Source organism: Bos indicus x Bos taurus, chromosome 12 (assembly GCF_003369695.1).
Source record: "Bos indicus x Bos taurus breed Angus x Brahman F1 hybrid chromosome 12, Bos_hybrid_MaternalHap_v2.0, whole genome shotgun sequence".
In the NCBI taxonomy this organism is placed as follows: Eukaryota; Metazoa; Chordata; class Mammalia; order Artiodactyla; family Bovidae; genus Bos; species Bos indicus x Bos taurus.
This window is the reverse complement of record NC_040087.1, coordinates 84,935,139-84,949,073: the sequence shown is the minus strand read 5'-3', so window position 1 is coordinate 84,949,073 and position 13,935 is coordinate 84,935,139. Positions and strand designations below refer to the sequence as shown.

General features: G+C 48.5%; 1 protein-coding gene across 1 annotated transcript in view; it reads left to right on the top strand.

Moving 5' to 3' along the window:
• The first annotated feature begins 1,187 nt into the window (after positions 1-1,187).
• The window catches only part of ANKRD10 (ankyrin repeat domain 10), a 31,906-nt gene continuing 19,158 nt past the window's right edge, over positions 1,188-13,935 (top strand). The window contains exons 1-3 of the mRNA XM_027557976.1: positions 1,188-1,548; positions 5,348-5,500; positions 9,690-9,781. Coding sequence (XP_027413777.1) covers positions 1,339-1,548; positions 5,348-5,500; positions 9,690-9,781 — 455 coding nt within the window. The 5' untranslated portion in view covers positions 1,188-1,338. The remainder of the gene's footprint in view (positions 1,549-5,347; positions 5,501-9,689; positions 9,782-13,935) is intronic.

The following is a 13,935-nucleotide window of genomic DNA, read 5'->3' as shown; positions in this document are numbered from 1 at the left end:
ACTACTTGCAATCCCCTGGTTCAATGATAAAGAATCTGCCTGCAGAGCAGGAGACCTGGGTTCCATCACTGGGTTGGGAAGACCCCCTGGAGAAGGAAATGGCTATCCACTCCAGTATTCTTGTTTGGGAAATTCCATGGACAGAGGAGACTGGTGGGCTATAGGCCACGGGGTCGCAGAGTCAGACAAGACTGAGCGGAAACGCACATTAAGAGAGGTTGCGCTCAGTTGCTCAGTCGAGTCTGACTTTGCGATTCCATTGACTGTAGCCCACCAGGCTCCTCTGTCCATGGAATTTCCCAGGCAAGAATACTGGAGTGGGTTGCCATTCCCTTCTCCATCACAGACGTTGCTGCTGCTAAGTCACTTCAGTCGTGTTCGACTCTGTGCAACCCCATAGACAGGAGCCCACCAGGCTTCCCCGTCCCTGGGATTCTCCAGGCAAGAACACTGGAGTGGGTTGCCATTTCCTTCTCCAATGCATGAAAGTGAAAAGTGAAAGTGAAGTTGCTCAGTCGTGTCCAACTCTGTGCGACCCCATGGACTGCCGCCTACCAGGCTCCGTCCATGGGATTTTCCAGGCAAGAGTACTGGAGTGGGGTGCCATTGCCTTCTCCGTATCATAGACGTTACTCCTTGATAAATGAAATGATTGATGATTTTCACATATTACTCATAATCAGAAAAAAAATCTTCAAAATCCTGTGATCTGGACCACAGAGAGAGCATTTGGTATTTCCTTGCGTGCTGCGGGGTTTCTCAGCATTTTCGCCCTGGGTTCTCGGAAGCGTGCGGCCCACCTGAGAAGCAGGACCCAGAGCGCGGGAACCGCTCTCGGGGCCCCACGGACGCACCGCCTGTTTCACTGCGAGAATTAGAGCCGCGCGGCCGTAGCCTCAGGGGGCTGTGCCCGCACCCCAAACCTGCGGCTCCGGGAAATTTTCATTAAGGGGGTCAAGACACCGTCAGCCCTGAGGTCTGGACAGGAGACGCAAGCCAGAGATGCACCCGCCCGCAGGGACCGGGAGGGGCCTAGCCCCGCCCCGCCCCGCCCCGCCTCGCCTCGCCCCGCCCCGCCCCGCCCCGCCTCGCCTCGCCTCGCCTCAGGGATCCTGGCCCCACCCCCGACGCTTCAGGCCCCGCCCTCCAGCCCGGCGCCGCAGGCCACGCCCCCCCCCCCCCCCCGCCCCGTCCCTGTGCGCTCTCGGCTCGGCAGCAGGCGGGACGCAGCGGCCGCGCTGCTTTCGCTCCTTTGTGCTCGGACGGCGGCGGTGGCCTCTCGGGTCCTCCGTGAGGCGTCTTCTCTGCTCGCCAGTCCGCGCTCTTCCGTGACGGACCATGTCGGCGGTGGGAGCGGGCGCGGGTGTGGAGGCGGGCTTCTCCAGCGAGGAGCTGCTGTCGCTCCGCTTCCCGCTGCACCGCGCCTGCCGCGACGGGGACCTGGCCGCGCTCTGCTCGCTGCTGCAGCAGACGCCGCGCGCCCATCTGGCCGCCGAGGACTCCTTCTACGGCTGGACGCCGGTGCACTGGGCCGCACACTTCGGCAAGGTGGGCGCGGGCCCTTTAAGGCGCCATCTTCCGCGGCTTTGCTGCGGGGGCCGAGGAGAAGGGGTCGGGGGCTGAGGCTCGGGGGTCGCGGGGCGTATCGGGGACGGGGGCAGAACCGGGGGGGCCGCGGCGGCGCCGCGAGGGTCCGGGGCGTTTGGTCGGCGGCGCGGGGGGCGACCGCGGCCCCGAGGGGCGCGCGGGGCGCGCCGGCGGAAACGGGCCCGGCGTGCGCGGCGCATGTGCGGCGGCGCAAGTTTCGGACGCGGCCTGCCGCTCCGAGGCGCCGCCCAGGCGGCGAGGTTCGTTCGCAGCCGGCGGAGCTGAGGGCCGGGCCGCCCTTGGTGGAGACGCGGCGCGCTAAGTGGCGCGCCGGCGCGAGCGTCTCTGAGGGGAGGCTCTCAGGGCGGCGCGCGGGCGCGTCTCCGAGGGAAGGCTCTCTGAGGGGAACTTCAACGCGCGGAGCCTCTGCCGGGCCTCCTCGCGCCCGCGGGGGGAGCCGCCCTCAGGTCCCGAGGCGGGGCCGCCACCCGAGGGCCGAGTTGGAGGGTTTCGGGCTCAGGCGGCCGCGGCGCTCGGCGCCTCTGGGGGCTCCGGGCCGCGTGTCGCCCGGGTTGTGTGGTCCGCGGCGCGTCGGTTGCCTCGGGACTGGGCGGAGCGGGTCGGTGTGCTCGCTCGGTCGTGTCCGCCTCTTGCGACCCCGTGGACTGGGCCTGTCAGGCTCCTCTGTCCATGGGCGTCTGCGGGCGAGGGCACCGGCGTGCCCCGTCCGCGCGGTCCTTGGGTGGCTCGACCCGAGGAGTGCTCGTCCAGGGGCGTCCTCCAGGCTTCTCAGAAGCGGCCGCAACGACTTGCTTGTACCGGCTGCGGTCACAGCCCAGCGAGAACTTTTGGGAAGCAGCTTCCCGGCCCCCAGGAAAACGAAGCCGGGTTTATCTCCGTGAGAGAAGTGAGAGGGAGTCACGACGGCGGGGCGAGGAGGGTAGTCGTCCGGGGCCTTGAGATTCCCCCAACACCCCGCGGGCCTCGGGGAAATCAGCGTCAATAAACAGGAACAAAAGCGCCTTCCGGCGCGTCTCCCTGCAGCCTGGAATCCCCAGCCGGTCAATTAGCCCGGGAGCCATCTCCCTGCTGAGCGCGTCTTGCTTCCTTTTTACGTTAAACTAGGTAATTCTCAAAGCATTGGTTCTCGGCTTCTTCGTGTTTGGGGGGCGGGGGGAGGGCAAGAGACACCCTGGTAGCGGGCTTCCCAGGTGTTCCAAGGAACTCGCCTGCCAATGCAGGAGACGGTTCCGTCCCTGGTTGAGAAGATCCCCTGGAGAAGGAAATGGCAACTCCCTCCAGTATTCTAGTCTGGGAAATCCCGTGGACAGAGGAGCCTGGTGGGCCACGGTCCACGGGGTCCCAAAGGGTCGGACACGACTTAGGGACTAAACAGTACCGCCACCACCCTTGTAATAGCCAAGGCAGGTTTTTTGGGGAAAGGTTCCCCTATTGATTCCGATCCTCCCTACCCTGATTGAGAAGGACACAGCATGGCAATCCCAAACATTCTGTAAAATGCCTAAGGACTGCTTACAAAGGGCTATTTAGAAATATTTACCAAGGCACAGGTACTTCCCTATCTTTAGGAATTAAATATAGCCATAACTGGAAGATGGCTATGATGATGGAAGTGGTGGATTTCATGCATGTGTATTTGGTAATAAAAATGAAGCCAGCTGAATTCACCAAGTCTCTGCTTGTACAGAACATGAGTAGTAACACTGGACCCCAAGTAGTAGATGGCCCTCAGAGACCAAAAGTTGTAACTGGAGCCTTTTATTTTAGTGCCTTTGGTTGTCTTGACTCTCACTGTAGGGTCTTCGATGCAGAAGGGGCCGTGAGAAAAGGCTGTTAGGGCAAAAGTTAGGCCAGGACTCTGGACTGAGAATTCTCAGCCCTGCCTCCCCGCACCCTGCCCGCAGCTTCCCTCCTTTGGTGCACACGCAGGCCTTCACTGTTCTCTGCCTGTGCAAGAGCCAGCTGACCATTTAGCATGCTGTGAATGACTCTGAGGGCATTGCAGGCGGCTCAGTGGTAAAGAACCACCCACCCCACCCCTCCCGCCAATGCAAGAGTCGTGGGTTCCATCCCTGGGTGGGAAATTCTCCCTGGAGAAGAAAGTGGCAGCCCACTCCAGTGTTTTTGTCCGGGGAGTCCCATGGGCAGGGGAGCCTGGCGGGCTGTAGTCCATGGAGCTGCGAAAGAGTCAGATGCAACCGAGCCTGCACCGAGCCCTCATTGTTCTCCGCCTGTGCGAGAGCCAGCTGAGCGCTTAGCATGTTGTGAACTACTCTCAGCCCTCAATCTGTGTTCCTAGAAATGTGCCAACTGCGCACTAATTACCTAACCATTTTATGAGGCTTGTTCTCGCCCAGAGGACTAAACCAGACATTTAAAAACTCTGATTACACCTTGTTTTTACAAGGTGTCCTACTGAACAGTATCTTTCCAAAATTCCAAACCTGGTTTCCTTCATCAAACCGTGGTTAACAAATTTAAGTCCGGGGACCTCTCAGTTCATATTAAGATTAACCACTTTTGACATATCAAGTGGTTTTTATCCTTATTTCATTTTTGTTGCTTTGAGACCTGCTCATCTTGTCACTACTATTGGCCTTCATTTTTCACTCAGTACATTAATAAAAGCAATATATAAAAATATACCAAAATAGTACCTCTTTTTCAGCCTTTACTCTCAGATTCAGATTTCTTGAGGACAAACCATATTTTAAATCTGTACCACCAACTACGAGTTCATCCTCACAAAATTGTTGATGGCAGTGCTCTGTCTTTTGCAAGGAAACAATGAAATTACTGAAAGAGGATAAGAGACACGGGGTGAGACCCAGGGGTAGCCGATTGTTCCTCACCTGAGGTCTGTCCTCTGGAGGAGAATTGCTGGCAGTGAGCAATTTTTTTCCCCCACTGAGTCTGCATGGTGTTTGGGAAGGAGAAACAGGCGATCGTCCTCGATGTGAGGACACGCTGGGTGGAACAGTGGGAGTCTCTGAGGACAGCAGACCTTCCCTCCCAGTGCTGGGCACAGCGTAGGCACTTGCTGAATCCTTGAGTGTGATGGCTCTTTCTCCAGAGGCTAGTGTGGTGCTGGAGTCCGGCTGCAGAGTCTCGTCCTGACTCCCGCCCATCTGTCTGTCTGAGTCACCTGCCTGGGCAGAGCTCACCTGTGCTGCTCAGCCAGTTTTTTCCTGGATGGGGGGAGGGGTTCTATACAGACTGTGACAAGATGAATGCTGCCCTCTCGCCTGCTCAGCACTGTCTTCTCCCTGAGATCTGGAGCTGGCCCTGAGTGCGGCCTGTGCAGGACGCAGAAAATCCAACTAATCACTCTTAACTGTTCATAACGTTTTTAGAATAGTCCGTGATAGTGGCAAAGCTTAGTTCTGATCAAAATCCTGGAATACACAATCTAGTCTCTTCTGATTTGAGCTTTTTTAAAGATTGAAGTATAGTTGATTTACATTATATTGGTTTTGTTAGTTGTAGAAAAAACATTTAAATTTGTATTGTGTCTATCATTTTGACTTCCTATTCCTGTGTACCAGCTTTTTTACAAGGAAGAGGAAAAATGTGTTTTTAAATAAGCCTTTTAAATTTTGTGATATTGGGGAGGCATGACTTACTTTCTTAAACAGAAAAAAGTTTAGCAAAACACCGCTTGTCTCAACCATAGAGTTTAGATTGAGCAGTGTTACTAGTATACTGACTTTTGTGCCTCTTTCATCCCCTCTTCTCCAAGTTGGAATGCTTGATACAGTTGGTGAGAGCGGGGGCCACCCTGGACGTCTCCACCACCCGTTACGCACAGACCCCAGCCCACATTGCCGCTTTCGGGGGACACCCTCAGTGCCTCGTCTGGTTGATCCAAGCAGGAGCCAGCATTAACAAACCGGTAAGGGAGTGCCTGTGATTGACATGGTTTGTTTTTGTTTTCTTCTTCCAGCTGTAATTACATGGTGTTGAGTTTTAAATTGAGGCCTTAATTAGAGTGTAAGATCTTTACCTGTGGGCTAACTGGAACTTAAGTTTATTAAACTGTTTGTGGATAATTGGCCTTCACGGAGCAATGCTTTCTGCTCAGAGTGCTTTCACCTGTTGTGTGACTCGCTGTGATGAAGCGAGCTGCCCAAGGTCACAGCTGGTGCGGAAGGAGTCTGGTCGTGAGCCTAGGTTTCCTGGCTCCCCTGCTCACAGCTGCCTTAGCTTCATCCCCACCGATGGTTGTGAGAACACACCTGTTCAGCAGAAGAGTGGCTGTGAAGTCATCTACAGTCATCTGGTTGCGATAGCTTCAGCAGGCGCGTTAGCTTCGGCAGTTCACCATCTGAGTTACGTCGCGCCAGGTACTAGGTGGGGATGATGACCAGATGGAGGGAGGTAGTCAGGGGTCAAGTAGAAAGTGACTCCTAGACACCAGATTGAGGAAAGGTGGTGTAGCAGTCGTTTGACTCGGGTCAGTGAGGAAGGGGAGTGAGGGTGCGACTGGGTAGAGAGGAAGGGCCACGAGGAGAGCCTGGATTTGGGCCCATTTCTTGCTGCTCCGCTCACCAGTTACCCTCCACGCCACCCTCTCTCACACAGGCTCCTCCTGTGCTTTGTCGCCTTTGTCCGAGGATTCAGGAGTTCCCAGGGGGCAGCTGTGTGTGGTTGTGGCGCTGGGCGTCGCCTGTCCCCACCAGTCTCCTTCCTGCTCCTGGATTCTCCTCCCCCTTCCTCCTGGTGGAAAGGGCGCGCCCTGCCTCCTGTCTCTCTGGCCTTGGGCAAGCTGTTTTCTTGGTTGTGACTCAACTTCCTTATCAGTGAGATAGGACAGTGCGAACAGCAGTAATTACTGTTTAGTATATATGTAGAGTTTTAAGTGTAGAACCTTCTTCATGATTATTTTAATTAAGTTGTTACATAACATTTAATTTGGAGAGCTCTAAAGAAGTCGTCTAATGCTGTGTTTCAAAGATTTTTAAGCCCAGAAGCCCCCTTTTCATATAATGATTTATAGCAGCTCGGTATTTACTGCAGACACCCCTTCCCTGAGCTGCTCTGGATGGTACTGTGTAGAAGCCCTCCTCAGTTCTGCTCCCAGGGCAGACCCCAGATCCCAGTCTCCTTGCAGCTCTCCTCTAGTGTTGAAACGGCCCACCTGGCTCCACGTCCCCAGTCCTCTCACAGACGAGGGTATTGCTGGGTCCTGACATCCCTCTTGGGGGGACCTTGGCTGGCTGCGGTCTCACATGGGGAGCTTCGGCCCCTCTGAGGCTTGGCTGCCAGGCTGGACTGCCGTGACCAGCACCCCGCGCCCCTGAGGCCCCAGTAGGCTTCCTGTCGGCTCATCTCAAGGTAGACAGTTTTTCCTCATTTCCCACATAAACATACAAAACTAAATCCAGGTTTTTGTTATTCTTCATGTGCGTATAATTTTTGGAACCTAGTCTTAATAAATTTTGTTTTAACTCATGTTCTAGTCTTAATCTTTTGGCATGTTAGTTACTACTAACCTTTCTGAGCTCATTTTCCTCAAGTGTAATGGAGACTTTTGCTGCCATCGCTGAGGTTGGCATGAGTGGTCACTGAAGCCTGGATGTGCTGTCTCGAGGCTCAGTGCTCTGAGATGACCCAAAGAGGAAGTGGAGTTCATTTTTAAGTGGTTTATTTTTGTAGTCCATAAGTCCTGTCTTTAATACCCCTTCTAGAATGGTGCTGGTGTTTGATACTGCCTTTAGTTTCTCATAACTAGATTAGAAATAAGGTTTTTTTTTTTTTTTTTTAATTAAGATTCAAGGTGGCTTCTCCGCCTCGGGTCTCTGGCGCGGCTCCCTCTCTTTTATGACTCAGAGTCTGCCAGCAGTAGTTCTAGAATCATGTTACAAGCCGTTTGGTATTTTTGAAATATGACTGGCCTGAACTTGAGATGTGAGCAACCATGAAATGGCTCTTGCCTCTCATTCCGTTGGTTGCAGTTTTCTTTAAATAGTGTTCATTCTGCCCTTCCCAGCTGAAATGGTCTCCTCGCACACCACGAAGTAGGAGCAAGGTGGCTCTGCTCTCTTCTCTGCCTTCTGTTGCTATCTCACCGTCTTCTTGAAACAATATAGAAAACCTTTTCTTGTACTAAAGATAGTTTTTAAAAGTCCGCTTTGTGTTCTTTAGTCTCTGTTATTTGGCAGAATGTCATCTGAGTCTTGGTTCTGCTCTTCCTGGCGATGCACATGGGTGCTTGTTGCCTCCTTTCTGCGTGTCCTTAGTACGTGCCTCTCCCCTCCCTTCCCTTTCAGAGAATAGGGGTAGGTTTTTGTAGTTGTCCTAAGTCTGACTTTACCAGATAGTTTACTGTATAGACTCATGATTTTCTGTTTCTTTCTTCAAAGATGGGACTATCCTGTTGGGGATTTTACATTGCTTGTGAGCTTGATACGTGCTTTTCGCTCCAGTAAGCAGTTGAGTCTCTCCCATTGTGTCGTTTCGTACAGTGCTCTGCCGCTCTCTCTATGCAGCCCTCACCTCAGTCTCCCCTGTGAGCTAATGGTCCCCAGTGCTGTGCGCGTGCGCAGTTGCCTCACTCCTGCTTCCTGTCTTTTCCCGTAGCTGTGTGTAGTCTTATGCACCAAGTTCCCATTCAGTGATGATGGGATATGATTGATTCAAGGACTGTTGGCATTTCTGAAGCAGAAAGTCCTAAATCAGTTGTTCTAACAGAAGCAGCTTCTCTTGCTCGCTCTTTCTTGACCTTTTATTTTACCCCCGCGTCTGTGAATGAAATTGTATTTCAGATTGTTTTGGTCCTTTCATACAGTGTAGAGTAATCCTTTTCTTTAATGACTGTATTATTCTTCAGAGTCATCTCCCTGAATCACTCACTGCCTCTGCCTCCTTCAACGTTGTTTTCTGAAGGGGCTGCTGCTGCTGCTAAGTCACTTCAGTCATGTCCGACTTTGCGACCCCATAAACGGTAGCCCACCAGGCTCCCCCGTCCCTGGGATTCTCCAGGCAAGAATACTGGAGTAGGTTGCCATTTCCTTCTCCAATGCATGCATGCTTGCTAAGTCGCTTCAGTCGTGTCCAACTCTGTGTGACCCTGTGGACAGCAGCCTTCCAGGCTCCTCTGTCCATGGGATTCTCTAGGTAAGAATACTGCAGTGGGTTGCCATTTCCTTCTCCTCTGAAGGAAAGGTTCTAATGCAGCCTTTCTGAAGGTCCTTAAACACAGCTGCCCGTCACAAACAGCCTAAACTGTGCAGAGCTGCCTGTGTCTGACTCTGTGTTCTCTATTTTTTCTCGACCATTTATCTCAGCTGTTGCTGCTGCTGCTAAGTCGATTCAGTCATGTCCGACCCTGTGCGACCCCATAGATGGCAGCCCACCAGACTCCCCCCGTCCCTGGGATGCTCCAGGCAAGAATGCTGGAGTAGGTTGCCATTTCCTTCTCCAGTGCGTGCAAGTGAAAAGTGAAAGTGAAGTCGCTCAGTCGTGTCTGACTCCCAGCGACTCCATGGACTGCAGCCCACTAGGCTCCTCCGTCCATGGGATTTTCCAGGCAAGAGTACTGGAGTGGGGCACCATCGCCTTCTCTGCTTTATCTCAGCAGTCTCGTCTAAAGCATAGTCCTGATTCACGCTCAGGTTAAAACATCCGGGGCAGTGGGGGCCCTGGCTGTGCCTGAGATGATGTGTGGCCTCAGGGTGTCCCTGTGGGAGATGCAGATAAACATGGGTACACTAGACCAGGCCTTGGATGTTAGGCCTGGGTTACTAGTTTTGTGTGAGGACAGTGATCTTGCGTTGTATATTCATTGGCACAGTGATTCACCATAAGAATTATTTCTCAATTGCGCCTACAGTACACATGCTGTCATTGCTGCCAAGGCCCCTTGGTGGTTCTGTTTTCGCCCTGAGAATCCAGGAGAGTGTGCTCCTTCCTTGGTCTGCTCTTCTGTTCTCTTTCATCTACATTTTTTTTGTGTTTTGCTTTAAATTTGGCTCGCCTTACTCTGTTTCAAAGAGGGCTGAGGTGGTCCACGGCCTTCATTAATGACTCTGGAATGTGGATCTGAATGTTTTCACTGTTGTGTATCATTTTTGTCGTTTCAGGACTGTGAGGGCGAGACTCCTATTCACAAGGCGGCTCGCTCTGGGAGCCTGGACTGCATTAGTGCCCTGGTGGCTAACGGGGCTCAAGTCGAGTAAGCGTCTTCATTTATTCCTGCCAACGGAAGATGTAGTCAGGGGTGCTGTGTTTAGAGACAGGTTTAGAGCAAGCACAAGTCCTAAGCTTTGTTTTTAACATTAGTAATCCAGTTTCGCTTTTTAGATCGGTTGGCGGCAGTGAGCAGGTTGTTGTATGGGTTAAGTTGACCACCAGCAGAAGGGGCCTTGACCACAGCAGCCTTGGAATTCTTGCCATGAGAGTGAGCAAGTGAATTAGGGTGGAGATGACAGTTAACCCGTTAAGTTTGGAGCCTGGCATTGTTGACTTTGCCACCACCTAGCTGTGTCACTGTGGGCGAGTCTTCAAATTTTGCCAAGTTTTAGTTTCCAAATGAGTGCCTTGAATTGGATTACATTATCTTTTCAGGCCTCTCTGGCTCAAAATATCTTGCAGACAGTTAGCTTTTCTAAATTTTTATTTCCTTATCTTTTATTAGATATGAGAACATCTTATGTTTTAAAACCTATGATTTTTAACGATTTTATAATTCCATGGAAAATGGAACTGTATACAATAGACTTCAAACTCATTCTGAGTTTTTGATACTGATGTCATAATTTTCGAATATCCTTGTCTTAGCCCAGGTTACATCAACTGGCTTATTTAGAGCTTCATTGAACAATATTAGCATTTAAGTGTATTAATTTTAAAATGTGATTGTGTATGCAAATCATTAGCTAGACATGGCGTTATACATTTATTTTAGTATTAAATTTATTTGTATTAACTTTCTCTTAAAGATTTATTATAAAAATTTTTCTTCTGCAGTTCACAGCATTAACAAAATGGATGCGGTTTTCACCCTTAAATGTTGAGTGTAAGCTATAGAGCTGTAATAACCAAAATAACTGTGATAATATCAGCTTTCTTGTTTTACCGAGTGTATTGAATATTTCAGAAAAATTAATTACAAATCACTTTATTCTAATTGGAAATGTGAAAATTTAGACTTTGGGAAAAAACCCACAAAACTTAGTTTAACCCTTTGGTTTCCACTTCATTGTTTTGACTCTGTATTATAATAAATATTGAAAATAGATCCTGGACAGCAGAACCATATACATTAATGTAAGGCCTGTCTAATACCAAGGGCTATCATTAGACTCTTCGTATCTTAGCTTCTGTTTCAGGAAGTGTTATATTGTTAAGACTGGACATTGGTATGGGCTTGAATCATTTACTTGTATAGCCATTTAGTGTTATAACTATGACCTGTATCACCTGTTACATTGCAGGGAGCCTTGTGACTTCATGTGTAGTTATAACTTAAGGTAATGTAAAAACAATTGATGATTCACTAATGAATATATTACATAGTTTTAAAAAGCACCGAGACGATTCTCCATGCATTGCTTTAAAGCAAAGTTATAGATGCCATTTTCTTTGCTGTTTTTAGGTTTAAAACTCTGATCTTTAATTTTAATAACAGAAGCTTTGATTATGAAATACAGAGTCATAAAATAATCGATTAAATTCCTTAATTGTCATTTATTAAAATAATGAATAATCAGAAGTTGATCTTCTTGATGACTTATTTTTCTAAACAATAATTGGTCCTGAGCATTTTATTACTAAGATGTTTTATTCACTTTAATGGATAGCTTAATCCTTTGAACCAGTAAATATCTTTCTTTTGCTATGTCCTTTTTTTAATAGGTGTCTTTTTTAAATGAGATCATTTTATTTACAATTCTGTCCTTGTTACAGGACCCTCGAGTGTCTCTTTCCCACCAAGTGTGACTGAGCATGGCCTGAGTGCCAGCTTGCTTTTCCTTCTCAGTATAAGCCCCTCCCTTGGGACCCTGCACATGGCGATTTCCCTGGTCTGAACTTTCACATAGTTTTTAGAACAAATACTTAGCCTGAGCCACCTGCCAAACGCAGCGTTTAAAATTGTAAGTCTTTGGCCTGGAGGTAGAGCCCAGTGGTCATTATTAATCGCTGTTGTACGTGTGGTTATTCAGTTTTAACACACAGACAAAATGTCAATGTTGCCAGTAAGCCAAATTGTAAATTGCTTTTTAATATCTGTTCTGCACATTTTTATAGTTTAATACTTTTAGTCTACCAACAAATAATACTTTAATTCCCCCCCAAATTATGATATACTTAGGTCTTTTGTTTTCTGTTAGGCTGCCCATATGGTAAGGTGCAGCCCTGACCAGTGCCTTTTTGTTTTAAGAGCATCAAGGGGCACAAAATTACCTTACTTAAAGTTACTAATTTTTTTTCCCCAGTTCAGATTGAACTGGAGTGTTAATATTACATGCTGTAAATGGAGTAGTGGAAATTTTTCCTTTTTCTGTGACTAGATTAAGAGCTGTCTTGTATCAGTGTTTTATCACACTTGGTGGTAATTAATAATTTTGTTATTAACTCCTACTTTGCTTTTTATATATCTGCTACATAAAGTGGCCAAAATCTGAAGTTGCTGCTTTTTTGGTCATGGGGTAGATAATGGTGAGGGCCTGCGGGCCAGGCGACCGTGGCTAGAGCGGTTTGTTACATACCCTACTTGTCAATGTAGGCCGCGTCCCTAAGGTGGCGCACGTGCTGGCACCACACGTGAGTATGTCGATGGAGTTTCTTTTTCTTCTCTTATTTTACATCTTGAGTTTTGGTGCCAAGTTTTCTTTTTCACGTAAGGTTTTGTTTCTGCTTATATGACTGTTGTTGGTATCCGCCACTGTTTCCATCCAAAACTAAGAACCAACAGGACGGTGGCGGTGCTGCGGCCAGATTACAGTATGAGTGTGTATGCTTTAAATGATCCAGACCGCTGCAGATGCTTCTCACTCTTTTTCTCAAGGATGAAGTTTGCATCAAGTTAAACTGTCAGCATCTTGACCTTTGCTTGTGTGACAGTTCAGTTCTTTGCAGTCGCAGTTTGAATGCTGCTTGTTTGATTGGAAGAAGGGCAAATCATATCATGGGAAAGTTGATTCTTCAATCAATTCAACTAACAATATAAAATTAAGTCTTAATGGGATTTCCAAGAAAGACTCTTGAAAATTTGCTGTCTGCTGATGATTAAGACCTGTCACTACCAGCTTTGTAAACTACGGTTTTCTGCCCTTGAATTAGCTTTACTTTAGTACTTTGACACTGATTGATTTTTAATATTTTTATTGTCTTGAGAGATAATGGAGAATGTTTCCTTATCAATCTATAAAAGTCGATTTTTTTAATGCCTCAGAAGAGAAAAATGGATTTAGTGAGATTTAGAGATTCAGAATTGCTTGCATCAAAGGCCAGTTTGCTAGTCTATTTTAATATCACTTTGTACAGGTGCCAGTGTTTAATTGTGACAGAGTCCCACAGCTTTCTATAAGAGAGTATTTCATAAAAGCCATTGGTTCTGTGGTGACTGGATAGATCTTCCAATGAGCTACATGTATTTTAACTTAATTATTTTGATCCCAAGAGAAAGTTAGTTATGATCATCGATAGGGAGAGACGCATCCATGGCCTTAAATAGGCAAGTTCAGTGATTGACTCTGAAAAAATCTTTCTTGCCTGATATAGAAAATGGACACAGGTGATTAAAGTTAACAGAAGTCTTAACATGGGGTCTTAATAGATTTTTCAGTGTTGCAAAAAAAGTATTTTGCTGAACTTCTAAGAATGCATAACTGAAATGGAGTTGGTTTAGTTTGGTCCAGGTTTATGACCCACCTTTATTTGCTGACCCATAGAGCCCCGTCTAGAAGCAGAATTTTCACTGGGGCAAATCACGTGACGAGCATATTTGATGTTAGTGTCGAAAGCTGGTTGCACATTTGCCCGTGGCAAAATGTAATCCATATTTATTCTATTAGACATTTGTTCACATTTGAAGCTTGAAACTTCTTTTCATTTGTTCACCCATTTGCCCTTCAGAGTAATAGTGCAAATCTGAAATGTAGGGGAAGTGAGTAGTAGTTTCTGATCTTGGGATCCTGTGCGTTCCATTCTGGCCTTGTCACTGCAGCAGACTGGGTTTCCTGATTCTGGTTTCCTTTATTAAGCGACTGCAGGCAGGTGGAGGGATCACTCCAAGGCAGCTGCTGGGATCTGCTTGCTGGGAAGGAGCAGGTAGTGGGGGGCCTGGGGCGCTCTAGACTTGTCATAGCAGCCTGAATAGTACCC